Source organism: Hyla sarda, chromosome 4 (genome assembly GCF_029499605.1).
Source record: "Hyla sarda isolate aHylSar1 chromosome 4, aHylSar1.hap1, whole genome shotgun sequence".
NCBI lineage: Eukaryota > Metazoa > Chordata > Amphibia > Anura > Hylidae > Hyla > Hyla sarda.
The window spans coordinates 131,801,488-131,826,054 of record NC_079192.1 but is presented as its reverse complement, the minus strand read 5'-3'; the positions used below and the strand labels follow the sequence as shown (position 1 = coordinate 131,826,054).

At 44.1% G+C, this 24,567-nt stretch overlaps 1 protein-coding gene across 2 annotated transcripts in view; it reads left to right on the top strand.

The window, feature by feature from the left end:
• SH3GL3 (SH3 domain containing GRB2 like 3, endophilin A3) overlaps positions 1 to 24,567 on the top strand; it is a 107,242-nt gene that overhangs the window by 66,778 nt on the left and 15,897 nt on the right. For both annotated transcript variants that reach the window (XM_056572147.1, XM_056572148.1), the window contains exons 2-6: positions 1,554 to 1,622; positions 4,576 to 4,648; positions 4,734 to 4,877; positions 9,372 to 9,505; positions 12,500 to 12,658. In XM_056572147.1, coding sequence (XP_056428122.1) covers positions 1,554 to 1,622; positions 4,576 to 4,648; positions 4,734 to 4,877; positions 9,372 to 9,505; positions 12,500 to 12,658 — 579 coding nt within the window. The remainder of the gene's footprint in view (positions 1 to 1,553; positions 1,623 to 4,575; positions 4,649 to 4,733; positions 4,878 to 9,371; positions 9,506 to 12,499; positions 12,659 to 24,567) is intronic.

Below are 24,567 nucleotides of genomic sequence, written 5' to 3'. Positions count from 1 at the left end.
CAAAATTTTCATCAAATTTGGGGATTTTTCACCAAAGTGGAATATGTTAAAGTGGAATATGTCATGAAAGAATAATCTCAGAATCGGAATGAAAAGTTGAAGCATCCCAGAGTTATTAATGCATAAAGTGACAGTGGTCAGATTAGCAAAAAAGGGCTGAGTCCTTAAAGGGGTACTCCGGGTCTGATTACCGGAGACCACGGGGCCGGCGGCGTGTGACGTCACGCCCCCGTGTGACATCACACTCCGCCCCTCAATGCAAGCCTATGGGAGGGGGGCGTGACAGCTCACGCCCCCTCCCATAGGCTTGCATTGAGGTGCGGAGCATGACGTCACACGGGGACGGAGGTGTGACGTCACACGCTGCTTGCCCCGTGGTCGCCGGTAATCAGACCCGGAGCGAACATGCCTCGGGGACTGATTTTAACTGGGGTGCTGCGTGCAAGATCACGGGGGTCCCCAGCGGCGGGACCCCCGCACTCAGGCATCTTATCCCCTATACTTTGGATAGGGGATAAGATGTCTAAGTGCCGGAGTACCCCTTTAAGGTGAAAATGGGCTGAGTCCTTAAGGGGTTAAAGTAAATTACAGCTGAACTGCAGTAACCTAGCATGTCCACTACACAGAGGATGGAGCTGTCAATGTCCAACTATAGTTCTCTGTGCATACCGGGGTTGCAGCTCAGGTATACAGCTGATGGGCAGGGGATCCGTTGTTAGCACCCCATCAGTCTTATAGTGATGACCTTTGGAGAGGCCATCCTTTTTTTTATGAATAGACAACCCCTTTAATCTGTCATGAATTTGGCCAACAAGTACAGCATAGTTAGATTGCAGGGATTGTATAAGCTTTGTTCACATCTGTTGAAGAAAATACAATAAAACCACAACTAACCCTATTATAGGTTATTGGAGTCCATCTGGAACATATGACGCAAATGTGAATGTAGCCTTTAGGAAATAAAAACGAGGGTTGCTTCAGGCACAGCCCATGAAGAAGGCCTCTCTAGAGCACACACAAGCCAATAACAATTATTGTGCAGTAGAATGGAATATAAAATATTCTGACATATATTTTTGTTGGTTTTGGCCACATGATGGGTCATATTGTATTGATATCTAGTGCACTTTATTAGTCAGAATATCATTCTACAGCACGGCTTCTCTAAGTTGTTCTCCTCAGGCCTTGTCTGCCAGACCTTGGTGATACCTGTGGGACAGAAGCCTATGATGTCTGTTGTCTCTTTAACGCAATATAACAGTATAAACATGAGAATTCTGTTCTGTGGCTAAACCAGATACTGCAGCCAGATGAAGTTAATGCGGCGGGACTGATCGGCACATGATCACTTCTGACCAGACTGCTTCACCAACAATTGGGGGGCTCCTCATTTGTAAAACCCGCCTCATAGCTGTAGATATGCACCAGTACAATGGATTCCTCATATCTGCCTCCAGGAAATAACTTTCTGTAATTTAACCATTCAAGCATATAACACTGTATAACACTGTAATGATGTCTGATAATTGTGTGATATTTATTTCTACTTTCAGCTTTTTAGTGAGAAAATAAGTGGAGCGGAAGGAACAAAACTTGATCATGATTTTCAAGAAATGGAAAGAGTAAGATTCATATTTTGATTTGTTTTGTTCGAATACATAGGTTCCTAATAATTTCCCATCTTTTCGTGTTTTCTATATGTTAAAATGTACCTGTCATTAACGAAAACTTTTTATATAATGTAGATAATGACATTTTTTGTATATTTGTAATATACATTGGTTAACAAATGTGTGTATTTTTGGGTGAAAAAATGCTCTGTCTGCAGCTTTTGCCTGTGTGTCTCTGTGAGGAGTCCAAATACAGGAAGTGAGGGCGGGACAAGCAGGACCTGGCTTGTCAATCATCCTGCTGTGTGAGCTGGGGGTGTCTCATAGAGCCTCACTGCACAGAGCCCTGCTTTTCCTCACTGCACAGAGCCCTGCTTTTCCTCACTGCACAGAGCCCTGCTTGTCCTCAGTGCACAGAGCCCTGCTTGTCCTCAGTGCACAGAGCCCTGCTTGTCCTCAGTGTACAGAGCCCTGCTTTTCCTCAGTGCACAGAGCCCTGCTTGTCCTCACTGCACAGAGCCCTGCTTGTCCTCAGTGCGCAGAGCCCTGCTTGTCCTCAGTGCGCAGAGCCCTGCTTGTCCTCAGTGCGCAGAGCCCTGCTTGTCCTCAGTGCGCAGAGCCCTGCTTGTCCTCAGTGTGCAGAGCCCTGCTTGTTCTCAGTGTGCAAAGCCCTGCTTGTCCTCAGTGGGCAGAGCCCTGCTTGTCCTCAGTGCGCAGAGCCCTGCTTGTCCTCAGTGCGCAGAGCCCTGCTTGTCCTCAGTGCGCAGAGCCCTGCTTGTCCTCAGTGCGCAGAGCCCTGCTTGTCCTCAGTGCGCAGAGCTCTGCTTGTCCTCAGTGCACAGAGCCCTGCTTGTCCTCAGTGCACAGAGCCCTGCTTGTCCTCAGTGCACAGAGCCCTGCTTGTCCTCAGTGCACAGAGCCCTGCTTGTCCTCAGTGCACAGAGCCCTGCTTGTCCTCAGTGCACAGAGCCCTGCTTGTCCTCAGTGCACAGAGCCCTGCTTGTCCTCAGTGCACAGAGCCCTGCTTGTCCTCAGTGCACAGAGCCCTGCTTGTCCTCAGTGCACAGAGCCCTGCTTGTCCTCAGTGCACAGAGCCCTGCTTGTCCTCAGTGCACAGAGCCCTGCTTGTCCTCAGTGCACAGAGCCCTGCTTGTCCTCAGTGCACAGAGCCCTGCTTGTCCTCAGTGCACAGAGCCCTGCTTGTCCTCAGTGCACAGAGCCCTGCTTGTCCACCCTCACTTCCTGTATTTGGACTCCTCACAGAGACACACAGTCAATAGCTGCAGGGCCAAAAATATACACATTTTTTTAACTAATGGATATTACAAATATACATATAATGATATTATCTACATTATATAAAACATTTTTGTTAACGACAGGTACACTATAAGACATACAAATTCTATATCTGGCTTGTTTGGGATTCATTCATATTTCAGTCTTGTGTAATGTGTAGGAGAATGAAACCTGTATGGTGGCACACATTTTTGGACTACCTTTTCAGAATACCTTTATTCCGGTATCCCGATATATGCTTCAGATGTAGCGTGAAAACATTATGTGAATGGGGCCATACTGGCACTCTCTTTGTGTACCACTTGGTGCATTGTATCATCCCATGGAAGCAATGTCACTGTTTTAATGCAGTATGCAGAAGAGTATGCTACAATTCTAGCTGGGGGAATCTAATATGACATATTGTGTAAGGAATATTATATGGTAAGAGTTAAAAAGAATGATGGACATGAATACACCTACTTTACTTGATAGAACACTCTCAGCTTACTGCAAGTACAATATAGTGTATGATTCTGTTAGTATTTGAATGGACTAAATAATTTTTTACTGATACGTAGGCTGGTTTAGGACTGAAAGAGTAAAGTTTCTCCTTAAAGGGCTACTCCACATCTAGACACCTTATCCCCTATCTAAAGTATGGGGATAAGATATCTGATTGCGGGGGTCCCGCCGCTGGGACCCCCGCAATTTCTGTGCAACACCCGGCGTTCACCAGGCCACCACCTCAGATAGACTTGTATTGAGGGGGCGGGCGTGACGTCACAAGGGGGGGTGGCGTTACGTCACGACCCCCGCCACCTGCTCTAAGCGTTAGGAACAAAATGTTCAGAAAGCTAAGACAGCGGAGTACACTTTTAAGGAGAAAGCCAAAAGGCTTGTATAGACCAGAGGTACTCCACTGGGAAATATATGCAAAGTAGTCCTCCTCCAGAAGGAAGAGAGTCTACTGTCTGGTGATACTTATTGTTGGTATCTTCCCTGCAAGTCATTGCCTGACCCCTTAAAGGGGTATTCCAGGCAAAAACGTGTTTTTATATATCAACTGGCTCCGGAAAGTTAAACAGATTTGTAAATTACTTCTATTAAAAAATCTTAATCCTTCCAATAGTTATTAGCTTCTGAAGTTGAGTTGCTGTTTTCTGTCTAACTGCTCTCTGATGACTCAGGTCCCGGGAGCTGTGAAGCTCCTATGGGGATATTTTCCCATCATGCACAGCTCCTGGGACGTGACATCATCATTGAGCAGTTAGACAGAAAACTTCAGAAGCTAATAACTATTGGAAGGATTAAGATTTTTTAATAGAAGTAATTTACAAATCTGTTTAACTTTCCGGAGCCACTTGATATATATATAAAAAAAAGTTTTTGCCTGGAATACCCCTTTAAAGAGCTTTAAAAAAATGACTGAGGAATAATAACTAAGTTACCCAGCTGTTACCGGGTTCTGGACCCTCATCTGTACAGGTTTCACATGTGCAGTTTTTAATGCAGAATCCAAAAGAAAAGGAATACTTTACATTCCTTTTGTATTGGCATTGGCTAAATATCATAAATGTCACATATGCATCTAACTTAATGGCATATTAAGAGGGTTTATATTTTTGCAAGCTCGAAAAGCATAAACACACTGTTATTTTGCATTTGTGTTTTTTTTTTTTTTTAGAAAATTGACATCACCAATAAGGTTGTAGCCGAACTGCTCTCCAAAACCACAGAATATTTACAGCCGAATCCAGGTAATATTCAGTCATTTTCTCTGTGTTTTCTGCTCACTTTGGAGTCTAGACATTATTATAATTGTTCCATTTCTCCTTATTTCAGCTTATCGAGCCAGGCTAGGAATGATAAACACCATGTCAAAAATCAGAGGACAAGTGAAAACTACAGGTTACCCTCAGACAGAAGGATTACTAGGGGATTCAATGCTGCGCTATGGCAGAGAACTGGGGGAGGAATCGGAATTTGGTGAGTGGGCATGTTGTACTTAATTAATACAATATAAGACTTATTTAGCAACACATGGCATGACTGGCAGTGACCGGGAACATCCATGCACACAGTTGTATATCTATACAGTCATGGCCGTAAATGTTGGCACCCCTGAAATTTTTCAAGAAAATTAAGTAACACATGTTTTGCTATAAACATGTTTGTTCTGTTTGTGTGTATTGGAACTAAACCAAAAAAGGGAGGAAAAAAGCTAATTGGACATAATGTCACACCAAACTCCAAAAATGGGCTGGACAAAATTATTGGCACCCTTTCAAAATTGTGGAAAAATAAGATTGTTTCAAGCATGTGATGCTCCTTTAAACTCACCTGGGGCAAGTAAGAGGTGTGGGCAATATAAAAATCACACCTGAAAGCAGATAAAAAGGAGAGAAGTTCACTTAGTCTTTGCATTGTGTGTCTGTGTGTGCCACACTAAGCATGGACAACAGAAAGAGAATAGAACTGTCTGAGGACTTGAGAACCAAAATTGTGGAAAAATATCAACAATCTGAAGGTTACAAGTCCATCTCCAGAGATCTAGATTTGCCTTTGTCCACAGTGCGCAACATTATCAAGAAGTCTGCAACTCATGGCACTGTAGCTAATCTCCCTGGGCATGGACAGAAGAGAACAATTTATGAAAATTGTCAACGCAGGATAGTCCGAATGGTGGATAAGCAGCCCCAAACAAGTTACAAAGATATTCAAGCTGTCCGGCAGGCTCAGGGAGCAACAGTGTCAGCGTGAACTATCCGTCAACATTTAAATTAAATGAAACGCTATGGCAGGAGACCCAGGGGGACCCCACTGCTGACACAGAGACATAAAAAAGCAAGACTACATTTAAAAATGAACTTTGTAAGCCAAAATCCTTCTGGGAAAACGTCTTGTGGACAGATGAGACCAAGATAGAGCTTTTTGGTAAAGCACATCATTCTACTGTTTACTGAAAACGGAATGATGCCTACAAAGAAAATAACACAGTACCTACAGTGAAATATGGTGGAGGTTCAATGATATTTTGCGGTTGTTTTGCTGCCTCTGGCACTGGGTGCCTTGAATGTGTGCAAGGCATCATGAAATCTGAGGATTACCAACGGATTTTGGGTTGCACTGTACAGCCCAGTGTCAGAAAGCTGGGTTTGCATCTGAGATCTTGGGTCTTCCAGCAGGACAATGACCCCAAACATATGTCAAAAAGCACCCAGAAATGGATGGCAACAAAGCGCTGGAGAATTCTGAAGTGGCCAGCAGTGAGTCCAGATCTAATTCTCGTTGAACACCTGTGGAGAGATCTTAAAGGGTACTCCGGTGGAAAACCTTTTTTTTTTTTTTTTTTTTTAAATCAACTGGTGCCAGAAAGTAAAACAAATTTTAAATTACTTCTATAAAAAAAATCTTAATCCTTCTAGTACTTATTAGCTGCTGAATACTACAGAGGAAATTATTTTCTTTTTGGAACACAGTGCTCTCTGCTGACATCATGACCACAGTGCTCTCTGCTGACATCTCTGTCCATTTTATGAACTGTCCAGAGTAGAAGAAAATCCCCATAGCAAACATATGCTGCTCTGGACAGCTCCTAAAATGGACACAGATGTCAGCAGAGAGCACTGTGGTCATGATGTCAGCAGAAATCTCTGTGTTCAAAAAGAAAATAATTTCCTCTGGAGTATTCAGCAGCTAATAAGTAGTAGAAAGATTAAGATTTTTTAATAGAAGTAATTTACAAATCTGTTTAACTTTCTGGCACCAGTTGATTTAAAAAAAAAAAAAATAAAAGTTTTCCACCGGAGTACCCCTGAAAAATTGCTGTTGGGAAAAGGCACCCTTCCAATAAGTGAGACCTGGAGCAGTTTGCAAAGGAAGAGTTGTCCAACATTCCGGCTGAGAGGTGTAAGAAGCTTATTGATGGTTATAGGAAGCTATTGATTTCAGTTATTTTTTCCAAAGGGTGTGCAACCAAATATTAAATTAAGGGTGCCAATAATTTTGTCCAGACCATTTTTGGAGTTTGGTGTGACATTATTTCCAATTTGCTTTTTTTCCTCCCTTTTTTGGTTTAATTCCTATACACACAAAGGGAATAAACATGTGTATAGCAAAATATTTGTTACTGCAATCCTTTTCTGTGAGAAATACTTCATTTTCTTGAAAAATTTCAGGGGTGCCAACATTTATGGCCATGACTGTATATATTTATTATTATTATTTATTTTGTATTAAGTGCATCTCTCAGCTTTTCCTCTATATACCGGTCTGTATCCATATAGCAGACGATGCTGCACAAGAAATGATGGCCACGCATTCAAGATTGTCGCTTTTAGTTTAGAAATGTGTATTCAATTTACCAAAATCCATTCTATCTGAATGAATAAAGAGCGTTTCATTTGGAGTAACTTCAACCCTTTCACTGCCAAGGACATGTGTAATATGTTAATACCTTACATGATTGCCATAGCTGAAATATAAGAGCTAGAATTTTATGCTATATTAAAACCTAGGATCTTAGCCGACAAGTGATACCAGGGCAAACCTAATGGTTAACTATTCTTGGTGTAGCACTACTTTGGAGTTGAAGCACAAAAAAAAGTAGTTTGTTCATGTTGTAGCCCCCGTTACTAATCTGGGAATCTATCTGTCCTCTAATTGTCCCATATAAAGGGTCTTTTTTTGCTGCTAAATCTAATCATGACCAGCGCCTCATTTCAGACAATTTATCTAATCTGTGACTTAAATTTTTTGTGGCATCTGAAACCCGCATGTTAACAGAGGCATACTTTTTCTTTTTTAGAGAGGTGTTATACATTTTAGGCTCTGCCAGGGACAGACTTGTTTTCATATTTTTATATAAAAGTTAATAAAAAAAAAAGTCAAACAATAATGCTAAAGTTGTATAAAGTCCCCGGTAAGGTTAGAGAGCCAGGTGACTTGTCAGAGGAGATTTTTGCTCTGATACATATCAGGCATTTTTCCATGAAAAGAGTGAAAAAATAAGCAGTTACATGTCTAATACCCCCCTGCGTCTTATCCCGTGAGTGTAAAGTGCTGACATTTTTACAGCATGTTAGGTTTCTAATTTAAAAAAAATGTATCTGTCATTGTAAAAATTGTCATCAAGCTGCTGCAGTGGAATTCAGTGTTAATTCTTGTTATGTAACATTATTCTATAAGGCTTCACCTGCATTGTGCATTCTCTGGCAGTTTTGATGTGATGAAATATTTCCAATACATGTCAGCATTTCTCAATGTATTAGCTAAAAGCCGTACACTAGAATACTTGTTATCTATTATGTATATATCACCAGAATATGTGGCAGTGTTGTATAGAGAATCTGTTCAGTCACAATCGTCTCTATTACCACTATGGCTTGCAGTCCCCTTCTCTATCTATTTCATATACCGTATAGACTCGAGTATAAGCCGACCCGAATATAAGCCGAGGCCCCTAATTTTACCCCAAAAACCCAGGAAAAATTATTGACTCGACTATAAGCCTAGGGTGGGAAATACATCCCCCCCCCCTGTCATCATCCCCCCCCTGTCATCATCCAGACCCCCGTCATAATCACCCCCATCATCATCACCCTGTCATCATCCAGACCCCCGTCATTAACACCCTCCTCATCATCACCGCCTGTCAATCCCTTCATCAGTGGTCTTTAACCTGCGGACCTCTAGATGTTGCAAAACTACAACTCTCAGCGTGCCCGGCTGTCCAGGCATGCTGGCAGTTGTAGTTTTGAAACCTCTGGAGGTCCGCAGGTCAAAGACCACTGCGGCCTTCGTCATCATCCAGCCCCCCCCCCCTTTAGTTTTGTTCCCTCGGCGGGAAGTTAGGGTGAGCTGGTCTGGGCCATCTATGCTGCAGGGACCGTCCGGTGGGGATGGTTAGTCGTTGTGGGCTGTCCATTTTCACCGGGGGGCCTCTTCTCCGCTACGGGCCCGGCCCTGGACTAGTGACGTTGCCTTGATGACGACGCACAGGGACGTTGCACATGAACGTCCCTGTACGTCCTCGTCAAGGCAACATCACTAGTCTGGGCCGGGCCCGTAGCGCGGAGAAGAGCCCCCCCGCAACGACTAGCCCTCCCCACCGGACGGTCCCTGCAGCATAGATGGCCCGGACCAGCTCATCCTAGCTTCCTGCCGAGGGGGGGTGAGTACAAAACAAAGGGGGGTTGGGGCTGGATGATGACGAAGGCTGCAGTGGTTTTCAACCTGCGGACCTCCCAGAGGTTTCAAAACTACAACACCCAGCATGCCCGGACAGCTGAAGGCTGTCCGGGCATGCTGGGAGTTGTAGTTTTGCAACATTTGGAGGTCCGCAGGTTGAAAACCACTGCAGCCTTCGTCATATACTCGAGTATATACAGTACACATTTGCAGTACTTGGTAAGGACATTACTCTTGATCTCACAAAGCTGTCAGCGATCTGCAGTTCATCAATAACTTTCCATTTACCAGGCAGCGCCTTGCTGGATGTGGGAGAAAGTATGAAACAAATGTCAGAAGTAAAGGACTCTCTTGATATTAATGTCAAGCAGAACTTTCTCGATCCTCTGCAGTCCTTGCAAGACAAAGACTTAAAAGAGATTTTGGTAAGTATTTATCATTTACCAGGTGTTATTATGTTTCCTATGGGAAAGCAGCATCTAAAACCATGTATACAGTATAATTTCCAGTGAGTTTAATGGGTATTCCTACTAGAAACGGGCTGGAATTACACATAAAGGTTTTGGCATATCATTTAATAAAAGCCCCAAATGGAAAGAAATAGTTAGAGAAAGACTTATCTGTCTCTGTCTACTTTTTGTATCAGTTGCTGCACCAAAAACTGCACCAAAGCTTTATATGTGATTCCAACCTAATTGTGGGATTCTGCCGGAATTGTGACGGAATTTATGTGTTCTCAGAACACAATATTCTGCCGAAATTCAAGCCCCCATTGACTTTAAAGAGGTTATCCAGGAAAAAACTTTTTTTATTTATATATCAACTGGCTCCAGAAAGTTAAACAGATTTGTAAATGACTCCTATTAAAAAATCTTAATCCTTTCAGTCCTTTTTAGCTGCTGAAGTTGAGTTGCTCTTTTCTGTCAAAGTGGTCTCTGATGGTACGTGTCTCGGGAACTGTCCAAAGTAGAAGCAAATCCCCATAGCAAACCTATTCTACCCTGTGCAGTTCCCGAGACAAGCAGAGATGTCAGCAGAGAGCACTATGGCCAGACTAGTAAAAACGTGGTGTGCATGCACCCTAAATGAGAAACCTTGGCGTTGGTGTGCGGGCTCTGGTGTGTCCTTCATATAAGGATACACTGGCGAATGTCTCAATTTTAACATCAGTGTTGAGGGATAGCCAATGTCATTGTATACATCTACCACAGTAGTGCACCTATATTCCTGTATTGTATTATTCTAATTGATACACATCCACACCGTTTATCTGGTGTAGGATTCTATTGTGGCACTTGTAGTCCACTGCAGGCATCCTCCATTGTATGCATTTTTATGCTGGGGATCGCCCCCAGCAACGGACTGCAAGGACAGGATCTGCTCCCCCAGTATATATGCACAACCGCATTTGGGGTTGAGCACCTCCAGCCATTTGAGACCACGTTTTTTGTTGTTTGTTTACCCTAAATGAGGGCCATTGTTTTGGTCAGAATTTTGCTTAGTATATTTAAAGGGGTACTCCGGTGGAATATTTTTATTTTTATTTATTTTTTTAAATCAACTGGTGCCAGAAAGTTAAACCGATTTGTAAATTACTTCTATTAAAAAACCTTTCAGTACTTATTAGCTGTTGAATACTACAGAGGAAATTATTTTCTTTTTGGAACATGTGAGCTCTCTGCTGACATCACAAGCACAGTGCTCTCTGCTGACATCTCTGTCCATTTTAAGAACTGTCCAGAGCAGCACATGTTTGCTATGGGGATTTTCTCCTGCTCTGGACAGTTCTTAAAATGGACAGAGATGTCAGCAGAGAGCACTGTGCTCGTGATGTCAGAAGAGAGCTCTGTGTTCCAAAAAGAAAATAATTTCCTCTGTAGTATTCAGCAGCTAATAAGTACTGGGAGGATTAAGATTTTTTAATAGAAGTAATTTACAAATCGGTTTAACTTTCTGGCACCAGTTGCTTTTTAGAAATTTAGTGGAATTAACACATAGTATTTTCCTGTGTTGTTTCCACTCCTTGTTGTGGTTAAAAATACTGAGCATAACCTTGACCAAAATACTATATGTGAACATAGCTTTAAATGACTTGCACTGCTCTTATTATGAGTTTTAAACACTTTTCTGTTGTGTCTTCAAAAATTTGGTTTGACTTGAAAAATAGGTAGTGACTTTTGGTTGAAGGAATGGGGTCTAAACGTCTCAAACAATTCCAGTTTAAAGGGTGCAGACTAAAAGCTGGTCTAAAGGTAGACTAGAATGTCTTTTAGATGTGCCAGATGTGTCAAACCAAAAATACACTGATACATCATCTGTCTAAAATTAGACAATTTTGGTAAATTGACACAATGTTCAGCAAATGAAAACTTTTTCAGTTTTTTCTATGTTTTAGTCCACAGTTTAAATCACTATTACATGTATCTTGGGAAAAGATAATTATATAATTATTGTATGAAGGCATCATGAATCTTGCACAGTTTAAATCAGTAGTCTCCAAACTCTGGCCCTCCAGATGTTGCAAAACTACAACTCCCAGTATGCCTGGACAGCCAAAGGCTGTCGGGGCATGCTGGGAGTTGTAGTTTTGCAACATCTGGAGTAGGGATCGACTGATAATGATTTTTTAGGGCCGATACCGATAATCTGTGACCTTTCAGGCCGATAATTTATACCGATATTCCGGTATAGGTTATCGGCTATTCCCCCCCCCCTCCCCCCTCCGGCCCCCCAGAAGCTGCTGCAGATCAATCATTTAAAGCGAGCGCTTTAAATCAATGAACTGCAGTGGCTTTTGCGGGGCCAGAGACGACCGCCGCCACCACCCGCTTCTCTCCCCCTGCCTGTCCTGTGGTCCTCCCTAGTCCAACCACCGCCGCTGCCCCCCCCCCCCCCTGCCTATCCTCTGGCCAGAGACCGCTGCCGCCACCCGCTTCTCTCCCCCGGCCTGTCCCCGCTGCCCCACCCTGCCCAGAGACCACCGTCACCCCATTGCCTCCCCCATCCCCGGTTTTATAATTACCTGTTCCCGGGGTCCGCACTACTTCTGGCTCCGGTGGCATCCTGCGCTGTCACTGTGCGCAGTGACGTCGCGTTGAGGACGTCACTCGTCATTGCGCAGCGCACAGCAACAGCGCAGGACGCCGCAGGAGCCAGAAGTAGCGTGGACCCCGGGAACAGGTAATTATAAAACCGGGGATGGGGGAGGCAATGGGGCAGCGTCGTCTCTGGCCGGCGGGGCATTATCAGCATATCGGCAAGGTAATTGCCGATACGATAATGTCCAAAATCGTGAATATCAGCCGATAATATCGGCCAAACCGACAATCTGTCGTACCCTAATCTGGAGGGCCACAGTTTGGAGACCGATGGTCTAAATGAATTGAATTTCTGATTTCTTTCTTGCTTCTGACCTCCAGTATCATTTGAAAAAGCTGGAAGGCCGCCGCTTAGATTATGACTATAAGAAGAAACGACAAGGAAAGGTTCCAGATGAAGAAATTCGACAAGCAGTGGAAAAATTTGAAGAATCTAAAGAAGTGGCGGAACGAAGCATGTTTAATTTTCTAGAAAATGATGTAAGTATGAGCTGTGATATGGAAGATGCACACACATGTTCTTAAAGCAACATACAGCATTAGGTTCCTCACATATCAGTAGCTAAAGATCATTCTAGTTATAATGGCACCTGGTTACTTGAAACTGGAGAATACAACCATTATACATGGGCATTTCGCTGGTAAATAGTATAAAAGGGCATATTGGGGGCAAATAGAGTCAGTCTTTGGTTGCTGCGTTATTAAAGTGCTGATGGGCTGCCTAGTAGTGCCATTTACCTGTATTACATGTACTGCTCTTTAACTGGCTACATGCACTACTTCTAAACTGACCAAGAGGTATTGCCCTTTACTGGTACTACATGTACTGCACTCTACCTGTGCTGCATATCCTGCTCCTAACCTGTACTACACCTTTTGTCCTTTACTTGTACTAAGATTACTGCCCTTTATCTGTACATGTCCTGCTACTAACCTGTACTACATATACTGCTCTATACCTATATTACGTGTATTACCGTTTACCTGTGCAACATGTCCTGCACTTTACCTGTACTACATGCACTGCTCTCTACCTGTACTGCATGCACTGCTCTCTGTCTGTACTGCATGCACTGCTCTCTACCTGTACTGCATGCACTGCTCTACCTGTACTACCTGTACTGCTCTCTACCTGTACTGCTCTCTACCTGTACTACATGTACTGCTCTCTACCTGTACTACATGCACTGCTCTCTACCTGTACTGCATGCACTGCTCTCTACCTGTACTGCTGCCTACCTGTACTACCTGTACTGCTCTCTACCTGTACTACATGCACTGCTCTCTACCTGTACTACATGCACTGCTCTCTACCTGTACTACATGCACTGCTCTCTACCTGTACTGCATGCACTGCTCTCTACCTGTACTGCTGCCTACCTGTACTACCTGTACTGCTCTCTACCTGTACTACATGCACTGCTCTCTACCTGTACTGCTGCCTACCTGTACTACCTGTACTGCTCTCTACCTGTACTACATGCACTGCTCTCTACCTGTACTACATGCACTGCTCTCTACCTGTACTACATGCACTGCTCTCTACCTGTACTGCTGCCTACCTGTACTACCTGTACTGCTCTCTACCTGTACTACATGCACTGCTCTCTACCTGTACTACATGTACTGCTCTCTACCTGTACTACATGCACTGCTCTCTACCTGTACTGCATGCACTGCTCTACCTGTACTGCTGCCTACCTGTACTACCTGTACTGCTCTCTACCTGTACTACATGCACTGCTCTCTACCTGTACTACATGCACTGCTCTCTACCTGTACTGCATGCACTGCTCTCTACCAGTACTGCTGCCTACCTGTACTACCTGTACTGCTCTCTACCTGTACTACATGCACTGCTCTCTACCTGTACTACATGCACTGCTCTCTACCTGTACTGCTGCCTACCTGTACTACCTGTACTGCTCTCTACCTGTACTACATGCACTGCTCTCTACCTGTACTACATGCACTGCTCTCTACCTGTACTACATGCACTGCTCTCTACCTGTACTGCTGCCTACCTGTACTACCTGTACTGCTCTCTACCTGTACTACATGCACTGCTCTCTACCTGTACTACATGCACTGCTCTCTACCTGTACTACATGCACTGCTCTCTACCTGTACTGCTGCCTACCTGTACTACCTGTACTGCTCTCTACCTGTACTACCTGTACTGCTCTCTACCTGAACTACATGTACTGCTCTATACCTGTACTACATACACTGCTCTCTACCTGTACCACATGTGCAGCTTTCTACCTGTACCGCATGCACTGCTCTTTACCTGTACTATATGTACTGCTCTCTACCTGTACTACATGCACTGCTCTCTACCTGTACTACATGTACTGCTTTCTACCTGTACTGCATACACTGCTCTCTACCTGTACTACATGCACTGCTCTCTACCTGTACTACATGTACTGCTTTCTACCTGTACTACATACACTGCTCTCTACCTGTACCACATGTGCAGCTTTCTACCTGTACCGCATGCACTGCTCTTTACCTGTACTATATGTACTGCTCTCTACCTGTACTACATGCACTGCTCTCTACCTGTACTACATGTACTGCTTTCTACCTGTACTGCATACACTGCTCTCTACCTGTACTGCATGCACTGCTCTCTACCTGTAGTGCTGCCTACCTGTACTACCTGTACTGCTCTCTACCTGTACTACATGCACTGCTCTCTACCTGTACTACATGCACTGCTCTCTACCTGTACTACATGCACAGCTTTCTACCTGTACTGCATGCACTGCTCTTTACCTGTACTATATGTACTGCTCTCTACCTGTACTGCTCTCTACCTGTACTACCTGTACTGCTCTCTACCTGTTCTACCTGTACTGCTCTCTACCTGTACTGCATGCACTGCTCTCTACCTGTACTACATGCACTGCTCTCTACCTGTACTACATGTACTGCTCTCTACCTGTACTACATACACTGCTCTCTACCTGTACCACATGTACAGCTTTCTACCTGTAACGCATGCACTGCTCTTTACCTGTACTATATGTACTGCTCTCTACCTGTACTACATGCACTGCTCTCTACCTGTACTACATGCACTGCTCTCTACATGCACTGCTCTCTACCTGTACTGCATGCACTGCTCTCTACCTGTACTACATGTACTGCTCTCTACCTGTACTACATGCACTGCTCTCTACCTGTACTGCTGCCTACCTGTACTGCTCTCTACCTGTACTGCTCTCTACCTGAACTACATGTACTGCTCTCTACCTGTACTACATGCACTGCTCTCTACCTGTACTGCATGCACTGCTTTCTACCTGTACTGCTGCCTACCTGTACTACCTGTACTGCTCTATACCTGTACTACATACACTGCTCTCTACCTGTACCACATGTACAGCTTTCTACCTGTAATGCATGCACTGCTCTTTACCTGTACTATATGTACTGCTCTCTACCTGTACTACATGCACTGCTCTCTACCTGTACTACATGTACTGCTTTCTACCTGTACTGCATGCACTGCTCTTTACCTGTACTATATGTACTGCTCTCTACCTGTACTACATGCACTCCTCTCTACCTGTACTACATGCACTGCTCTCTACCTGTACTACATGCACTGCTCTGTACCTGTACTACATGCATTGCTCTCTACCTGTACTACATGCACTGCTCATTATCTGTACTGCATGCCCTGCTCTCTACCTGTACGACATGTACTGTTGCTTACCTGTACTAAATGCACTGCTCTCTACCTGTACTACATGCACTGCTCTTTATCTGTACTGCATGCACTGCTCTCTACCTGTAATACATGTACTGCTGCCTACCTGTACTACATGTACTGCTCTTTATCTGTACTGCATGCACTGCTCTCTACCTGTAATACATGTACTGCTGCCTACCTGTACTACATTTATTGCTCTCTACCTGTACTACATGCGCTGCTCTCTACCTGTACTACATGCGCTGCTCTCTACCTGTACTACATGCGCTGCTCTCTACCTGTACTACATGCACTGCTCTCTACCTGTACTACATGCATTGCTCTCTACCTGTACTATATGCACTGCTGCCTACCTGTACTACATGCACTGCTCTCTACCTGTAATACATGTACTGCTGCCTACCTGTACTATATGTATTGCTCTCTATCTGTAATACATGTACTGCTGCCTACCTGTACTACATGTATTGCTCTCTATCTATACTACATGCACTGCTGCCTACCTGTACTACATGCACTGCTGCCTACCTGTACTACATGTATTGCTCTCTACCTGTACTACATGCACTGCTCTGTACCTGTACTACATGCATTGCTCTCTACCTGTACTACATGCACTGCTCATTATCTGTACTGCATGCCCTGCTCTCTACCTGTACGACATGTACTGTTGCCTACCTGTACTAAATGCACTGCTCTCTACCTGTACTACATGCACTGCTCTTTATCTGTACTGCATGCACTGCTCTCTACCTGTAATACATGTACTGCTGCCTACCTGTACTACATGTACTGCTCTTTATCTGTACTGCATGCACTGCTCTCTACCTGTAATACATGTACTGCTCTCTACCTGTACTATATGCACTGCTCTTTACCTGTACTACATGTGCTGCTCTCTACCTGTACTACATGCATTGCTCTCTACCTGTACTATATGCACTGCTGCCTACCTGTACTACATGCACTGCTCTCTACCTGTAATACATGTACTGCTGCCTACCTGTACTGCATACACTGCTCTCTACCTGTACTACATGCACTGCTCTCTACCTGTACTACATGTACTGCTTTCTACCTGTACTACATACACTGCTCTCTACCTGTACCACATGTGCAGCTTTCTACCTGTACCGCATGCACTGCTCTTTACCTGTACTATATGTACTGCTCTCTACCTGTACTACATGCACTGCTCTCTACCTGAACTACATGTACTGCTCTATACCTGTACTACATACACTGCTCTCTACCTGTACCACATGTGCAGCTTTCTACCTGTACCGCATGCACTGCTCTTTACCTGTACTATATGTACTGCTCTCTACCTGTACTACATGCACTGCTCTCTACCTGTACTACATGTACTGCTTTCTACCTGTACTGCATACACTGCTCTCTACCTGTACTACATGCACTGCTTTCTACCTGTACTACATACACTACTCTCTACCTGTACCACATGTGCAGCTTTCTACCTGTACCGCATGCACTGCTCTTTACCTGTACTATATGTACTGCTCTCTACCTGTACTACATGCACTGCTCTCTACCTGTACTACATGTACTGCTTTCTACCTGTACTGCATACACTGCTCTCTACCTGTACTACATGCACTGCTCTCTACCCGTAGTGCTGCCTACCTGTACTGCTCTCTACCTGTACTACATGCACTGCTCTCTACCTGTACTACATGCACAGCTTTCTACCTGTACTGCATGCACTGCTCTTTACCTGTACTATATGTACTGCTCTCTACCTGTACTGCTCTCTACCTGTACTGCTCTCTACCTGTTCTACCTGTACTGCTCTCTACCTGTACTGCATGCACTGCTCTCTACCTGTACTACATGCACTGCTCTCTACCTGTACTACATGTACTGCTCTCTACCTGTACTACATACACTGCTCTCTACCTGTACCACATGTACAGCTTTCTACCTGTAACGCATGCACTGCTCTTTACCTGTACTATATGTACTGCTCTCTACCTGTACTACATGCACTGCTCTCTACCTGTACTACATGCACTGCTCTCTACATGCACTGCTCTCTACCTGTACTGCATGCACTGCTCTCTACCTGTACTACATGCACTGCTCTCTACCTGTACTACATGCACTGCTCTCTACCTGTACTGCATGCACTGCTCTCTACCTGTACTACATGCACTGCTCTCTACATGCACTGCTCTCTACCTGTACTGCATGCACTGCTCTCTACCTGTACTACATGCACTGCTCTCTACCTGTACTACATGCACTGCTCTCTACCTGTACTGCTGCCTACCTGTACTGCTCTCTACCTGTACTGCTCTCTACCTGAACTACATGTACTGCTCTCTACCTGTACTACATGCACTGCTCTCTACCTGTACTACATGCACTGCTCTCTACCTGTACTGCATGCACTGCTTTCTACCTGTACTGCTGCCTACCTGTACTACCTGTACTGCTCTCTACCTGAACTACATGTACTGCTCTATACCTGTACTACATACACTGCTCTCTACCTGTACCACATGTACAGCTTTCTACCTGTAATGCATGCACTGCTCTTTACCTGTACTATATGTACTGCTCTCTACCTGTACTACATGCACTGCTCTCTACCTGTACTACATGTACTGCTTTCTACCTGTTCTGCATGCACTGCTCTTTACCTGTACTATATGTACTGCTCTTTACCTGTACTATATGTACTGCTCTCTACCTGTACTACATGCACTCCTCTCTACCTGTACTACATGCACTGCTCTCTACCTGTACTACATGCACTGCTCTGTACCTGTACTACATACATTGCTCTCTACCTGTACTACATGCACTGCTCATTATCTGTACTGCATGCCCTGCTCTCTACCTGTACGACATGTACTGTTGCCTACCTGTACTAAATGCACTGCTCTCTACCTGTACTACATGCACTGCTCTTTATCTGTACTGCATGCACTGCTCTCTACCTGTAATACATGTACTGCTGCCTACCTGTACTACATGTACTGCTCTTTATCTGTACTGCATGCACTGCTCTCTACCTGTAATACATGTACTGCTGCCTACCTGTACTACATTTATTGCTCTCTACCTGTACTATATGCACTGCTCTTTACCTGTACTACATGTGCTGCTCTCTACCTGTACTACATGCGCTGCTCTCTACCTGTACTACATGCACTGCTCTCTACCTGTACTACATGCATTGCTCTCTACCTGTACTACATGCACTGCTCTCTACCTGTAATACATGTACTGCTGCCTACCTGTACTACATGTATTGCTCTCTATCTGTAATACATGTACTGCTGCCTACCTGTACTACATGTATTGCTCTCTATCTATACTACATGCACTGCTGCCTACCTTTACTACATGCACTGCTGCCTACCTGTACTACATGTATTGCTCTCTACCTGTACTACATGCACTGCTCTGTACCTGTACTACATGCATTGCTCTCTACCTGTACTACATGCACTGCTCATTATCTGTACTGCATGCCCTGCTCTCTACCTGTACGACATGTACTGTTGCCTACCTGTACTAAATGCACTGCTCTCTACCTGTACTACATGCACTGCTCTTTATCTGTACTGCATGCACTGCTCTCTACCTGTAATACATGTACTGCTGCCTACCTGTACTACATGTACTGCTCTTTATCTGTACTGCATGCACTGCTCTCTACCTGTAATACATGTACTGCTGCCTACCTGTACTACATTTATTGCTCTCTACCTGTACTATATGCACTGCTCTTTACCTGTACTACATGTGCTGCTCTCTACCTGTACTACATGCATTGCTCTCTACCTGTACTATATGCACTGCTGCCTACCTGTACTACATGCACTGCTCTCTACCTGTAATACATGTACTGCTGCCTACCTGTACTACATGTATTGCTCTCTATCTGTAATACATGTACTGCTGCCTACCTGTACTTCATGTATTGCTCTCTATCTATACTACATGCACTGCTGCCTACCTGTACTACATGCACTGCTGCCTACCTGTACTACATGTATTGCTCTCTACCTGTACTACATGCACTGCTGCCTACCTGTACTACATGTATTGCTCTCTACCTGTACTACATGCACTGCTCTTTACCTGTTCTATATATACTGCACTGTTTGCTATACCTATTTCAAGATGACCTGCTCCTTTGGACACCAAGTTAGTGTTGCTCATTATAAGTAGATTCATGGGAACCACACAGAAGCTCTTTCTGATTTTTATCAGAACGATCTTGCTTACTTATCTGATACTATTCATTTTATTTAATGATATGTTTTTTTTTTTTTTATTGACATTTTGGCATTAGAACCAGTTATTAGTAGCAGTTCCATAAAGCTGGGGTCATCCTGAAAGAAATAAGGAACCACTGTATTAATTATTTGGCAATTTTCTACTTATCTGTGTATGTATGTATGTGTGTATGTATGTGTGTGTATGCGTATATATATATAATATATATATATATAGGAGTCAAGTCCTGGAAAAAAAAAGGTGAGGGAACTCATCCAAGATTTCCACTCAAGGGCTGGTGCTGCTAATGGGAACAGTGTACCTGCTGTGAAAAAAGTGCAGGAACTCAGTTCCCATGCGTTCTTGCTGCACTTATATATATATATATATATATATATATATATATATATATATATATATATACACACAGAGGCAGCATCTGGTTGAACAGCTCAATGAATAAATCATGGCCGTCCATTATTGGTACAGTCACATAATGACATCCTGCAAAAATCCTGTTGGTGGGAAGAGAGGAATTAGGTGACAGCTATCGTGGGTGTTGAGGAAACAATTGCCTCCTTCCTCAGATGTGATAACAATCTCGTCCTTATGAGCAGAGCACAAAACACAATTCATCATCGGGTGTAACACGCCATTACATGAATGAGCCATACTACACAAGGCTATTCATGTGTTATTGTGTTCACGTCCATAGATATTAAGCTGGATAGACATCACAAGGGGACACATGTCAAAGAGTGACAAGATGGGTTAACCACTTTTTGTCTTCATTTCCTTATGCCTTCTCAGTCATCATTACATAGAACTTTCAAAAGAAGAATCTGCAGTTTTCTGTCCATATTACTACTACAGCCAAGTGTTTCCCAACCAATGTGCCCCCAGCAGTTGCAAAACTACAAGTCCCAGCATGCCCGGACAGCCAACGGCTGTCCGGGCATGCTGGGAGTTGTAGTTTTGCAACAGCTGGAGGCACATTGGTTGGGAATCACTGTCCTAGCCTGACTGCAGATCATCAGATGAGGTCAGGTTGGGACTTGCAGGAGTAATACAGATGATACTAATGCAGCTTTAACTTGCCCGTGTATGAGGTGTTCCTTATCCTAGTTTTCTATAGAATGTAGCTGTGGATGACTAGATGTTGCTTTAGAGCTGATTCTATATTTTTTTGACTTACCGTACCCAGTGATGCTTGGTTTAGCCTGAAAACACTTGGTACACCTTACACATTGGTAAGCTTTATAGCACACCAGCCTGGGATTGGCATGCTGGGAGTTGTAGTTTTGCAAATGCTGGAGGCACCTTGGTTGGGAAACACTGGTTTAGACCAACTACTAGTTAGCATATTTTTCTCAAAAAGACTAAGCTGTAATTTTAGCACATTTTTGGTGCTTAATCTGCAATGATCAGACTCCCCATAGATAACAAATGGAGTGCTGGCAGCACATGCACAGTGCACGCCATTAATACTGGAGGACATTTCACCCCTGTCGTTGTGTCCCTATTCTACGGATAGGGGATACCTTTTGATTGTGGGATAACCCCTTTAAAGGTAGTCTGGGGAACTAAATTTATCAGACACCTATTACCTATCCACAGGATAAATGTCTGATCACAAGGGATCCCAGTGGTCCGTTCAGCCAATTACTTGACACAGTGACATCCTGCCGCAGCAGGTGATTGGCTGAATGGGCTGTTACTTGCCCTCATCCAGTGAGGTAGGTGTGGGAGCTCACTGAGGACGGGTAAGTAGGCCGTGTGCATACAGGAGACCCCAGCGGTCGGTCCCATCCCCCCCCCCCGTGATCAGACTTGTATCCTGTTGAGTACTCCTTTAAGCAACATTGTAAGGCTCCTTTCACACTATGTGTAAAAACGGATGTATAATAACGGATAAAATAACAGGTGCTAACAGCTGAATAAATATTCATCCGTTAAGACCCATTATAATATCCCTCACGTATGGCCGTAACACCTCTGCCTACAGACTCCCACAGCCGGGACAGACTTCTTTCCATGATGGGTGTAGTAGTTCCCTGGCTGCGGGAGTCTGCCGGTGGCTGGGGAGGCTACATTAGTGTTTGTACTACTACCCCCCATCATGGAACAGAGTCTGTTCCATTATGGGGGTAGTAGTACAGGGGCTGAGGAATTGATCGCACTGGGTCTCATTTCTGACACCCCATGCGATCAGAAGTTATTAACCCCTTAAGGACCGGGGTTTTTTCCGTTTTTGCATTTTCGTTTTTTGCTCCTTGCCTTTAAAAAATCATAACTCTTTCAATTTTGCACCTAAAAATCCATATGATGGCTTATTTTTTGCACCACCAATTCTACTTTGTAATGACGTCAGTCATTGTGCCCAAAAATCTACGGTGAAACGGGAAAAAAAATCATTGTGAGACAAAATTGAAAAAAAAAAACGCCATTTTGTAACTTTTGGGGGCTTCCGTTTCTACGTAGTACATTTTTCGGTAAAAAGGACACCTTACCTTTATTCTGTAGGTCCATATGATTAAAATGATACCCTACTTATACAGGTTTGAATTTGTCGCACTTCTGGAAAAAATCATAACTTCATGCAGAAAAATGTATACGTTTAAAATTGTCATCTTCTGACCCCTATAACTTTTTTATTTTTCCGTGTATGGGGCGGTATGAGGGCTCATTTTTTGCGCCGTGATCTGAAGTTTTTAACGGTACCATTTTTGCATTGATAGGACTTATTGATCGCTTTTTATTCATTTTTTCATGATATAAAAAGTGACCAAAAATGCACTATTTTGGACTTTGGAATTTTTTTGCGCGCACGCCATTGACCGTGCGGTTTAATTAACAATATATTTTTATAATTCGGACATTTCCGCACGCGGCGATACCATTTATGTTTATTTTTATTTACACTGTGTTTTTTCTTTTATGGGAAAAGGGGGGTGATTCAAACTTTTAATAGGGAAGGGGTTAAATGATGTTTATTCACTTTTTTTTTGCACTTTTTTTTTGCAGTGTTATAGGTCCCATAGGGACCTATAACACTGCACACACTGATCTTTTACATTGATATATGGTTTCTCATAAGAAACCAGTGATCGATGATTCTGCCGCATGACTGCTCATGCCTGGATCTCAGGCACTGAGCAGTCATTCGGCGATCGGACAGCGAGGAGGCAGGTAGGGGCCCTCCCGCTGTCCTGTCAGCTGTTCGGGATGCCGCGATTTCACCGCGGCTATCCCGAACAGCCCACTGAGCTAGCCGGCATGCTTTCGGTTTCACTTTAGACGCGGCGTTCAACTTTGAACGCCGCGTCTAAAGGGTTAATAGCGCGCGGCACAGCAATCAATGCCGCACGCTATTAGCCACGGGTCCCGGCCGTTGTTATAGATCGGGAGTGGACACATGACGTTCCAGTACGTCATGTGTCCTTAAGGGGTTAAACAGGGGAGTGGGTGGCATGCTGCGCTCCCCTGCGATGTATGATGTATTTACTTTCATTTTTAAATTCCCCACTGGCCAGATGCGTTGCTGTAGAATACTTTTCATTCATAGCGCTGCCAAGGCATTTGATTATAGAAGCGCTGTCGGGGCCAGACATATGGATATATGTCTGACCCCTGCAGCGCATCTATATACAGATGCCGCTGCAGTGCTATGAATGACAGGTATTCTTTCAGCAGCACATTGCGCCAGCCAGATGCGCTGCTGTAGAATACTTTTCATTCATTGCGCTGCCTGGGGCTTATGATAGCGATGCGGGGGGAACATATATATATGCGCTGCGGGGGGAACATATATAAATGCACTGCGGGGGGAACATATATATATATATATGCGCTGCGGGGGGAACATATATAAATGCACTGCGGGGGGGGGGACATATATAAATGCGCTGTGGGGGGGACATATATAAATGCGCTGTGGGGGGGACATATATAAAAGCGCTGTGGGGGGAACATATATAAATGCGCTGCGGGGGAGGGAACATATAAATGCGCCGTGGGGGGGAACATATATAAATGCGCTGCGGAGGGGACATATATAAATGCGCTGTGGGGGGATGTATATAAATGCGCTGCGGGGGGGACATATATAAATGCGCTGCAGGGGGAACATATATAAATGCGCTGCGGGGGGAACATATATAAATGCACTGCAGGGGGAACATATATAAATGCGCTGCGGGGGGACATATATAAATGCGCTGCGGGGGGAACATATATAAATGCGCTGTGGGGGGAACATATATAAATGTGCTACGGAGGGGACATATATAAATGCGCTGTGGGGGGGAATGTATATAAATGCGCTGCGGGGGGACATATATATGTCCCCCCTGCAGCGCACTTATATATGTCCCCCCTGCAGCGCATTTATATAAGTGCGCTGCGGGGGGAACAT